This window comes from Delphinapterus leucas, chromosome 20 (genome assembly GCF_059928025.1).
Source record: "Delphinapterus leucas isolate spDelLeu-1000000601 "Yukka" chromosome 20, BTC_Dleu_Yukka2, whole genome shotgun sequence".
Taxonomy (NCBI): Eukaryota; Metazoa; Chordata; class Mammalia; order Artiodactyla; family Monodontidae; genus Delphinapterus; species Delphinapterus leucas.
Genome location: NC_143148.1, coordinates 14,056,929 through 14,068,573, shown reverse-complemented (window position 1 = coordinate 14,068,573; position 11,645 = coordinate 14,056,929). Strand labels below are relative to the sequence as shown.

General features: G+C 49.9%; 1 protein-coding gene across 2 annotated transcripts; it reads right to left on the bottom strand.

The window, feature by feature from the left end:
- Positions 1 to 1,962: 1,962 nt before the first annotated feature.
- On the bottom strand, positions 1,963 to 6,176 carry PPP1R14A (protein phosphatase 1 regulatory inhibitor subunit 14A). Of its 2 annotated transcripts, XM_022585767.3 has the most exons (4): positions 5,934 to 6,170; positions 3,725 to 3,805; positions 3,071 to 3,103; positions 1,963 to 2,181 (listed from the first exon to the last, which is right to left on the bottom strand). In XM_022585767.3, the coding sequence occupies exons 1-4, from the start codon at positions 6,132 to 6,134 to the stop codon at positions 2,053 to 2,055; spliced, it is 444 nt and encodes a 147-aa protein (XP_022441475.1). In that variant the 5' UTR covers positions 6,135 to 6,170; the 3' UTR covers positions 1,963 to 2,052. The 2 variants fall into 2 exon arrangements, with proteins under 2 accessions (XP_022441475.1, XP_089759044.1); XM_089902918.1 differs by lacking the exon at positions 3,071 to 3,103 and having other exon boundaries at positions 5,934 to 6,176.
- Positions 6,177 to 11,645: the final 5,469 nt, after the last annotated feature.

Sequence of the window (11,645 nt, the reverse complement as noted above, 5' to 3'; positions counted from 1 at the left end):
GGCGGCTGTAAGGGGCTAATGGTCCAGCCCCTTCCTACAATGATAAGGTTGATGATAACGCTTACTTTGTGCCCGGCACTAGTCTACAAGCTATGTATTTAAACCTCACAACCACCCTGGGAAGTAGGTACAATTATAATCATTTTCCAGATATGGAAACTTGAGGCACAGAGAGGTTAAGTGACTTGATCAAGACCACACAGCTAGGAAGTAAGACAGATGGCATTTGAATCCAAGCACTAACCCCGGAGTCCATGCTCTTACCCACCATGGTATGCTGCTTCCCGATCCTTTTGTTGTAGCCTTGTTCTCAGTCAAATTGTATTGCCCTTTAGACAGGCTACCTCAGAGAGCTGTCAGCAGTCACTAACACCTTAGTATGAATTAGTCCACCTCTTCTTGCCACTGAAGAATTGCAATGTATGCTAAAGCTATGGCTTATAGGGGCACTGTAGTGTAGAAATATTTGGGTTCTGGAGTCATAATGCCTGTGATTAAAACCCACTGCCACTTCCCAGCTGAGTGATTTTGGGCAAGTGTCATCACGAATCTGGGCCTCAGTTTCATCTTCTGTGAAGTCCCCATTTTCCAGATGAGGAAACTGAGAGGCTCAACACACGGCACACCCAAGACTTTGCTTGGATGCAAGGAGGAGGGATTCCTCCATTACACTCTCTATCCAGTTGTGTGGAGGGAAGGGGGCACTGGAAGCCTGAGGTCTGTCTGTACAGGGACAGCAAGGTCACCTGAAGGGCTCGACACAGCAGGTGCTCCTCGATACCCCTCTTCTTCAGGGTCGGCTTCTCTTCCTGCCAGATTAGAGCTGGAACCCCTGGGATGGGTGTCTGATCCTGGCAGGGCTGCTGGGCAGCACTGCATGGGCATGGGGGTCGGGGCCCCAATTTTAGGCAGTAGAGGTGAGATGGGAGGTGCGCTATGACCTTGGGGGAAGATTCCCCAGTTCCGGTCTGGCCCCAGTCCTAAGCACAGCCACAATCCCACCCCATCTCCTGACTGTACACAGCTGGGACTACTATTGTTGAAATAATGAAACACTTCCACAGTCTTTAGTAAATAACCACTACCCACTTCTGATACCCTTGCCCTTCCCCTGAGACCCTTCAGGGCCCTCCATTCCCCAGCATGAGCATGCCCCAGCCCAGGGGGCTTCCCTGATCCAGCTCTGAGGGACTTGCCCATCCTGACTGGTAGATGGGCCTGCCAATATTTGGTATCTTCCCTGGCTCAGCCCCAATATCAATCCCTCCTCCCACCAGTTCAGAGTCCTCTGATATGGGTATCCATTTCACACAAACTCCTATGCATCCTTCAAAGCCCTGCCTAAATGTCACTTTCTTCAGGAAGCACTCCTAGATTTCTTCACCACCCCAAGAGTGAACAGCTCCTCCTACTCCATGGGCTCCCAAGTATCTTGGACCATGCAGCACACTTTGCTCGAATCCCCTGCCCACAGGCCCTTCTTCCCCACCACTGTGTGAGCACCTTGATGCCAGAGACTATCTTCTGCTATCTTTGTGTCCTCAATACTAATGGCCAGGGTAATCATACAATAGGTGCCCAATAAAATCTTTGGAGAGGATGAATGGTTTGTTCCCAGTGCACTGTGGCCACATCAGGCACATTCAGTCCTGTGCATCTCCTGTGGCCCAGGGACCACAGGTGGTCCTCCCTACAGGAGCCCCCCTGTGCCACCCACACACTGAGGCCCTGCTGCCTGGGACTGGGCCAAGGCTGGGGGAGGTGAGGCGAGGATGTGAGTCCCAGGCGTGCAAGGTCAGCAGGGCCTGTTCTCATGCTCCCTGGCTGAGGAGTGATTCTCCATCTGCCCGGGCCAGCTGAGGGTGCTGGGACATGAGGAGACGCAGCAGGAGAGAGGGAGGTGCGGGGAGGAGCTCAGGGAAGCCCACAGTAACCAGGGAGAAGAAAAACAGGCACGCAGTGTTATTGTTACAGAACCATTAAATACAACTTATAAACAAGCCAGGACAGCGCTGGGGGGAGATGGAGGGGGGTCACAGAGGCCAGAGAGGGTCAGGGCCGCGCAGTCCGGGCTCGGTCCTGGAGGGGGCTCAGGCTGCCGTCACCGGAGGGGCTGGGCTGGCGGAGGCCTGGCTGCTTGTGGAGGCCTCGCAGCTTCACCAGCAGCTCCTGGACGAAGCCCTGAGGACAAGGCGAGGGTGCTGAGAACATGGGAGGGGTGGGGGCACGCCCTGCCCAGCCCAGCCCTTCTGACCTGGGCCCCTCTATTTCCTGCTTCCTGGTCAGTGAGAGGGGGAAGGAGGTGGAGTTAAGGAGGGGTAGAGGCTACAGATGGAGAAGAACATGGGGGGGTGGGGGGAACAGGGAGAGAGAGATGGAGAGAGACAGAGACCCGTAGACAGAAACCAAGACATAGATGCAGAGACAGAGAGAGATGCAGAGATAGAGAGAAATGAAGAGATAGGGAGAAACGAAGGGACAGAGCCACAGAGAGACATGGAGATATTTCTCGAGCCAAGAGATTATCAGGAGCATCCCCAGGGACAGAGGCCTAAGCTGGCTCCAGGGCAGACAGACACACAATGACGTTTGTCGCTCAGGCAGCCCAGAGCTGGTTAGAGAAACATGAATATTTTTCCCTTTTAAAGCAGGGAAGGAAGTGGGAGGGGCTAGGCCGCTCAGGGCTTGGAAGGATAGGGGGGCCCCTGAGAGGTGGGGAAGGGAGCCCCAGGGCGGTGGAGGCAGTAACAAGGGAGAGAGGCGGAGAGAGGTGAGCGGGCAGACAGAGCTCAGCAGTGGCAGAAATAGGAGACAGATGGGGCAGCATGTCAGCAGGGAGGCGATAATGGAGCCCTGGGGGCAGATGGGAAGAGAGGGGACAGGAGTGAGGAAGATAAAAGACGCCACTGGAGATGAGAAAACGGCCATGGGAGAGGCAGGGCTCCCAGAGTTCCCTCTGCTGGTCCTGGGCACAGCCAGCTTCTTCCCTCCTCCCCGGAGACCGCCCCCCAGCCCCCAGTCAAGGTGCAGGGGGCACAATAGGGCCTGGAATGGGGGGTGGAAAACTCACCTCTGTGGGGTTTGTGCACGACTTTAGGAGTCCCTAAACAATCCCCCACAAAAAAGAAAAGAAAAGAAAAGAAAATAGTAAATGACTAAAACATATGCCCCGCCAGCCCTTTCCATTTCCCAACAAAGCCCCAAGGCAGCAAGACAAATGGTAGTCAGACTCCAGGTGGACTGGCCCTTGTGGCTTCAGGGGAGGAACAAGGCCCCAGCATCTTATAGAGCAACTGGGGGCAGAGTTGAGTCAAGAAACTCAGCACCAAGACCAGCGCTAGATCCAGAGAGGGCCCGAAGGGCACACAGCATTTCCTGGCCTCTAGGAGAGCACAGGCCGAAGAGCAAGCACACTGCGTCCAGGCTGCCTGGCTCTGATTCCCAGATATGAGCTTTCTGAGCTATGGGACCCTGGGCAAGTGATGAGATCTGGCTGCGCCTCATTTGCCTCAAGTGGAAAGCAGAGATAATAATAGTGATAATAGTGAGACGGAGATAATAAACCCTTCAGAGGGTTTTGTGAAGATTAAATGAGTTACTAAGCGTAAAGCAATTGAAACAGCGCCTGGCACTTAGGAAGTGCTCAAGAAACATGTTAACTATTGATATGATTTGTAGGGAGGTGCAGGGTAGGGGGCTGGGGGCGGCTTTCCCCTCCAGCTACCTGGATTTTCCGGCTTCTCTCCTCTTCACTCTCTAATTCCAACAATTCATCGATGTTGACCTCATCGGGCATGTCTGCCTCCTAAAAGGCGGAGAGGGAGGGGCATCAGGGTCCCTTTCCCCTCCCTCCCCCGCCTTTGTCCAGGTCCCTGGAGGAGCCCCAAAGGCCCCGGGGCCCAGCTGGCGGGTTCTGGAGCAATAATGTGGCAGTCAGGGACAGCACCGCCAAGGCAGGACATCTGGGTGTTGGGGGGAGGGGTGACAAATGGGTTGACAGAGGCCTGGGAGCCTGTACCATCTCGGATGCTGGCCCCTGGGCCTCGGGAGTCTTGGGCCTGGCACGGGTCTCTTGCCTTGGCCCTTATTCCCACAGCGGGAAACAGGCCTGGTGGAGTCTTGGAATGTCAGATTCTGGGATTCAGGAGAGGGGTTGGCTTTGCCCTTTCAAGGAAAAGTTTAAGCGCTAGGTGCAGGGGAGGGAAGCTGGCAGGCTAGAGCCTGCTGGGGGTGGCCCCTTGCCCCAGGGCACCCAAGCGGGGAGGGCTTGGGTCAGCCCCCAGGGCCAAAGCGCAGCCCTCAACTCCAGGAAGCCCCCCAAGGTGGGTGGGAGAGATAAGCCACAAGCCCGACTGTGAGCAGCCAAGAGGGGGACCCTTGGATGGCCTCTTGGGGCAAAGGGCAAATGCAGGCTGGCTCAGTAACCCTGTGGGGGGCAGAACCCAGCTGTCTGAGCAAAGAGATCCCAGAGGCTACAGAGTTTTGCCTCCCCTACGCAAAGTTTTGCTGACTCCATTGTGGGTTTCAGGCCTGGGTGGTCAGGGGATTGTGTGTGGCATGGAGTGTCTGTAAGTGTGTTACCTGCCTGTGTGAGTCTCTGTGTGTGAGCCAGAGCCTGATGCCAAGATGCCAGGGCCGGCACGAGGGTGCAGAGGTGTGTGACATCGTGCACGGCCTGTGCAGGGGCCTGTGGTCCTACGGGTGGGCAGTGGGCGACTCCGGCTTAGCTGTATTTGTCTCACCGTCATGCGTCACTGTAGCATATGCTGATCAGTAAGTGACCACAGCTTGTGTCCCTGAGAGTCTGGCTAGCTGTAGTGCCCACTGTCGGAGGACGACCACAGAGGATGCCACCTACCACTAGCAACTGTCCACCTGTGTGAGCCCACGTGTGTCTGAGAACAGAGGGCCCTCGTGTCACTGCGAGGGGCCATGGCTTCTCCCACCTTCTCACTGTGCTGCAGAGCATCTGTCGTCTTGTGTGTCTGTGTACCTGTGACCATGCTCCACAGCACGTGTGTGTTGTACAAAATGTGACTCCAGGCAGAGACCCGAGTGAGATGCCGTGTCTGTCTGTACCCCATGAGACAGCATAGGAGCCCATAGCTCACGTGGTTTTCTGTCTGGGCGTAGCTATAATTTCTGTTATTTTATGTCTGCACGTGGCTGCAGCATCTATCATTGCGTTTGCACGTGATGATCGTGTTTTGCCTTTAGGAGATAATGGATGGTCGTTAACTTGAATCACTGGGCGTTGGGGGTAGCTGTTGTAACTTGTACCGTCTGCGAGCCGCTACAGCCTGTGCTGTGTGTATCTATGAACAGCTGTAACTGGAGTCCTTTTGTGTGGATGTAGTTGTGTTGTGTCTGCATATGGCTGTGGCCTGTGCTGTTGTGACTGTGAGAGCCTGCGGCTGTAGCATAGGTTGATCCGTAAGCGACCCCAGCTTGTGTCCTTGAGAGTCTGTGCATGGCTGCTGCTTCTGTCACTGTGTCTGCGAGTGGCCATAGCTCGTCACTGTGCACGTCTGTGAATGCTGATGCTTCCTTTGCTGTGCAGCTCCGTGTGGTTGTATCTCCCCTGCCACCATGTATATGTTTGGCTTTAAGACATCCCCCTCCCCCCACCCTTTCTCCAGATATGGCCACTCCAGCTCCCCAAGTTTACCTCCTCACCCCTCCCATACGCTAAACCCCTGGTGCTCCCCTGGTGTTTGGACCCAAGTGTCTGTCTGTGTGCACAAGCAGAGTGCCATGGAGGGTGGACGGCGAGGCCCATGAGTCCAGGAGCGTGCGTCCTAATGTGCGAACGAGGCTGCACCAGCGCGCACCAGCGAGCACAAGCAACCAGAGGCCCTCAAGGCGTAGGGAGTCCGGGCTCAGGGTCTATCGGTCCGGGACTCCCCCTGCAACCCCACCTCTCCCCGTCTCACCCTGCCGCAATAGAGCTCCTCCAAGCGCCCGTCGATCCACTTCTCCACGTCCAGCCGCCGCTGCAGCTCCCGCCGGTCATACTTGACGGTGACACGCGCGTGTCGCTTCCGCAGCCCCCCGGGGCTGCCTCCCGGCCCCCGGGACCGCGATGGAGCCTGCAGCTTGCTCAGCACCCGCTTGCCCAGCCGCTGAGCTGCCATCGCGGTCCTGGCCCCGGCCCCGGCTCCGCGCTGTGAGCTTTCGCCTGGCGGCCAGGGGGGCCTCTTACGGGCCGGGGCGGGGCCGACCGGGGGCGGGGGCTCGGACTCGCAGGGGGGCCGGCCCCGCCCCGGCTGCCCCGGGCCTCAGTTTCCCTGCCTGCAAAGCGAGGACTGACCGCTGCGCCGGCGTGAAGCCCGCGGCCGTGCCTGGCTCAGGTATGGGCGGGATCCGGGAGCCCCCGGCCCGATCGGGCAACAGGGGCTCCCGGGGCCTGGATTCGGGGGGGCGGGTCCGGGATGGGCTCTAGGGAACCCGGCCTGTCTGCGCCCTCTGGCGGTTGCCAGGGACAGTGCACGAGCCCCTGTGCTACCTACTCTCTTTGCAAGGGAAGGTCGAGCCATAGTACTTAACGGTGCATCATTTGTTCCTTCTTTCATTTATTCACTCATCCATGCATTCATTCGTTCATATTCACTCACTCTACTCAACAAATATTCATTTGACATCATGACATCTGGGCTGTAACCGCCCCCCCACCCCATATCTGACTCCTCATGCTAGATAGCATCCAGGGGTTCTCTGTGCCTCTGGTTATCACCAGGCTCCCCGTCCTGAACTTCCCTAGGCACTGGAGATAGAGCAGTAAACCAAACAGACAAGCCCAGTCCTCATGGAGCCGGCGGCATTCTTGCGGTGGAGGCAGGCAGTGACATAATAAGTAAGTACAGTATATTATACAGTTTATTAGAATATGATTAGTTCTATGGAGAAATATGAAGCAGAAAATGAGAAATAGAGTGAGGGTGGGGTTACAGTTTTAGCCAGGGTAACCAGAGAAATCTCTTAGCTCACAAGTCTTCCCACTTTAATTGAAAGCAGCAAGAATAACACTTCAAAACTTAAATGAAACTTAAATTTGGCCATGTCCCTCCCCTGCTTAAGACTATCCATAGCTAGGCAATGGTTTCTTAAATATGACATCAAAACCAAAGCAACAAAAGAAAAAAAATAGGAAAATTGGATATCATCAAAATTTAAAACTTTCATTTTAAAGGACGTCATCAAGAAAGTGAAGAGACAACCCACAGAATGAGAGAAAAAAATTGCAAATCATATATCTGAAAAGGTACTTGTATCTAAAATAAATAAAGTTGTGTAATTCAATAATAAGATGATCCAATTTAAAAACTGACAAAGGATCTGAATAGACATTTCTCTAAAAAAGATATACAAAAGCCAATAAGTACATGAAAAGATGCCCAACATCATTAGTTATCAGGAAGTTGCAAATCAAAATGACAATGAAATACCACTTCACACCCAGTAGGATGGCTATAATTTTTTTTAAATGGAAAATATCAAGTGAGCGTTGGCAAGAATGTGGAGGAAGCAGAACCCTCATACATTGATGGTGGGAATGTAAAATGGTGTAGCCACTTTGGAAAAGTCTGGCAGTTCCTTAAAAGGTTAAGCTTAGAGTTACCATATGATCAAGTAATTCCATTCTTAGGTACATACCAGAGAATTGAAAACAATGCTCACACAAAAATCTGTACATGAATGTTCATAGCAGCCAATAGGTGGAAACAACCCAGCTCATCAACTGAAGAATGGATAAATAAAATGTGATATATCCATATGATGGGGTGTTATTTGGCAATAAAAAGAAATTAGGTACTTATATATGCTACAACATGGATAAACCTTGAAAACATGCTAAGTCAGTGAAACGAGACACAAAAGGCCACATGTCACATGATTCTATTTACATGACATGTTCAGGATAGGCAAATCCATAGAGACAGAAAATAGATTGGTGGTTGCCTGTGGCTGAGAAGATTGCGGGAAGTGGAGTGACTGCTAGAGAGTCAAGGGTTTCTTTCGAGGATGATGCAATTTTCTAAAATTGATCATGATGATAGCTACACAGCTCTATGAATATACTAAAAACCATCGAATTGTACACAGTAAAAGGGTGAGTTGTATGGTATGTGAGTTATAGCTCAATAAAGCTGTTATATTAAAAAAAAAATGCCCAGAGCTCCCCATGGTTCTGGGGCAATCAAAGCTCTGCCAAACACAGTCCCATGCCAGCACCTCTGCACTAGCCGTTCCTCTGTCTAGGAAAGCTCTTCCCTAGAATGTCAACAGGGCTCACTCCTTCATCTCCCTCAAATGTCACCTGTACAGTGAGTTCTTCTCTGACCACCCTATTTCATATTGCAACTCCCATGCCCCTTACCTGGCTCTATGTTTTATCCATAATGCTCACTGCCTTTCCACATTGTATATAATTTACTCGTTTTATTTACCGTCTGTTTTCCAACTAATAGTGTACCAAAGGGAGGGCAATAGGTTTGGTCCACCTTGGGTACAGGAAAAAAGGGGTGCACTGTCTGTGGAGAATTTAAAAATAATAATAAAACTGATCAAATTTGGCCAAGCTTTTATTATGCCATGTGACAAATTCTAAACAGTATCAGTGATAAAATAATGCTTCCACCCCCAGGAAAAAATTGTTTGGTGGTCTACTGACTGAATTGATGCAATACTGTTGAGTTTGTTTTTAATACTGTTGAGTTTTAATAATATATATGTAAGCTTCAAATTATTTTTATTACTCTATCCTTTAGTAAACATTGTATTTGTATTAGTTTTTTATTGCTGTGTAATAAATTAGCACAAACTTAGCATCTAAAACAGCACATGTTTATTATCTCATAGTTTCTGTGGATCCAGTCCAGTCATGGCTTAGCTGGGCCCTCTGCTCCAGGGCCTCACCAGGCTGCAATCCATGGGTCAGCCAGGGCTCCTCTCTCATCAGAGACTCAACTGAAAAAAGATCTGTTTTCATCTGTTGAGGCTGTGGGGATGAGGTCTTCATTTTCTTGCTGGCTATCAGTGGGGTTTGCTCCTGGCTCCTAGAGGCCACCTACATTTCCTTGCCATGTGGCCTTCTCCATAGATCTTCTCACAATGTGGCAATTTATATCTTTCAAAACTAGCAATGGAGAATCTCTTTCTTTTCAGTCCACGAAGACAGAGTCTTACATAATATAATGTAAACCTCCTTTGCCATATTTAATTGGTAAGAAGCAAATCCCAGGTCGTGCTCACACTTGAGGGGATTATACAGGCCATGAACATGGGGACTGTCCAACATCTGTTTACCACAATATTCTACAGCAGCGGTTCCCAACTTTTTTGGCACCAGGGACAGGTTTTATGGAAGACAATTTTTCCACGGACCAGGGGGCAGGGGGGGATGGTTTCGGGATGACTGAAGCACATTACATTTATTGTGCACTTTATTTCTATTATTATTACATTGTAATATATAATGAAATAATTATACAACTCACCATAATGCTGACAGAAGGCAGCGCTCAGGGCTCAGGTGGTAATGCGAGTGATGGGGAACAGCTGTACATACAGATGAAGCTTCACTTGCTCGCCTGCCCTCCACTCACCTCCTGCTGTGTGGTGTGGTTCCTAACAGGCCACGGACCGGTACCAGTCCGTGGCCCAGGGGCTGGGGACCCCTGTTCTATAGGGAAGTCAATATAGAGAACTCTCAGGTATACAGTTGACCTCTGACATATGAAGACTCAGCTCTGTGTGTTCATTTTGAAAATAAGTTCATAACAATTTGGAATCATTTGGGCTTGTTTCAGGCATTTCTGTGATTCTACATATTCTTGCATTTAAATAATAGGTTAGAAATTTAAATGATAGCACACTGATTGTAAAGATGAAGAAACTATTCTGTCATTCTACACATCCTTTGGAGTTTTTGTGTTTAAAAATTTAAAAGAGTGAATCAGGGTATGAACTGTGAGGTATAATATTTTTATTTGGTAAGTACAAATTTTCATCCACACATGAAATATTTTACTGAATTTGAGTAATATCTTTAAAATGGAAATTTATTCATTTTCAATTATTAATTTTAAAATTAAAGAACAAATAAAATAATGATTCTTACATGATTATTATCAAAAATAATTTCCTGGTAGAGAGGAGGTATAAAAAAATGATCCACCCCAGGTGTTGTTACAGAACTGAATGTGGGTTTGCTCGCCTGCCACACAAAACCAATTTACTGACACTGGGTTGTGGTAAAGGAAAGTACAGCATTTATTTGCAGGATGCCAAACAAGGAGGAGGGGCAGCTTGTGCTCAAAAGATGGGATCTCCCCGATGGCTTTCAAGGAAGGGGTTTTAAAAGCAACATTTGGGGTGAGGGTTGTAGCTCGTGGCCTTTCCTCTGATTGGTTGGTGGTGAGGTAACAGGGTGATGTTTTGGGAATCTTAATCATCAACCTTCTGGTTCCAACCAGTCTGGGGTCTAGATGCTTGTGGTCAGCATTTAGTCACCATCCTCCACCTGAGTGGGGGTCTTAGTCTCTGCAAACAAAACTCAAAGACATGTGTCAGATTGTTATGTATATCCCTTGAGGAGGAACAGACTCTGTTTTATCACTGAACTATTGTTTCTTGCCCCTTTCCTTTGTTTCTGCGTTCCTTTACTTCCTCAACTAGTAACTGTTGAGTCTGCTCTTTGGAACTCAAGGAAGGCCTAAGAGACCAAAGCCTTTTTCTACAAACAAGAAACAAAGGGCTTTTGTACCTGGGAGGGCCCCACAGGGTCCTGCTTGGTTTCAATCCCCCTTTTCTTTGATACTCCTCAATCCTGAAGGGCACAGGGGCAGGACAAGAAACGGAATAAAATTTTGGATAGAGAGGTTAATCATAAACTTGGTAGGTCCTCATTGCAAGATTAAAGAAGATGGCAGGCATAAAATCTTAATTGTTTAAGGTAAACACCACTTTGATAACCCAGTTGAGGCTCTTCACATATTATTATGTCTGCAGGGAGGCCAAGTAGTGGGTGTGGCCCTGGCTCCTGTAACACACTGACCTCTTTCTTGCTTCAGGACTTTTGCATTTGCTGTTTGCTTAGAATGTTTATTCATCAGCCTTTCTTATCCTTCAGGGTTCATATCAAAACCGCCTCCTCCACCACCTGTTCTCTGTTAATCCCAGCCCTTAATTCATCTCCTTCATAGCACTGTTAGGTGTTTTAAATAATAATATACTTATTTTAATTATCCTGTTGGCTACTCCTATGCCTGCCCTACTCCATCCTTTTTTCGAGATTCAGCTCATATATCCCTCTTCCAGGAAGCCCCTCCCTGGCCCGGAAGCTGGTCAGATGCCTCCTCTGGGTTTTCCTCCTTTCAGGTCTGATTACTCTGCCTGTGCTTCCCCATCACAGCCCTGACACCTATCCTTCTCTGGTCAATTATCTGTCTTCATCTAAGTACTAGGAACTGTGGAGGCAGGGTCTGGGGCTCTTGTTCATTCATGGGTCTACGACCTCCTCTGGGAGCCCTCCGTGGCCCTCTCTCAGGCTGAATGGGAACTTGTCGGGGCTCCCAGGTCTTCCACCACGCAGCCTCTGATCACTTAGCCTGTGCTTGTGCTGTCTCATTCATAATCACTCTGCC

Coding starts and splice junctions, on each gene's coding strand:
- PPP1R14A (XM_022585767.3), bottom strand. CDS start 6,134: ATGGCAGCTCAGCGGCTGGGCAAGCGGGTGCTGAGCAAGCTGCAGGCT. Junction 3,806..5,933: donor AGGAGCTCTATTGCGGCAGG/GTGAGACGGGGA, acceptor TCCGCCTTTTAG/GAGGCAGACATGCCCGATGA. Junction 3,104..3,724: donor AGAGAAGCCGGAAAATCCAG/GTAGCTGGAGGG, acceptor GGGATTGTTTAG/GGACTCCTAAAGTCGTGCAC.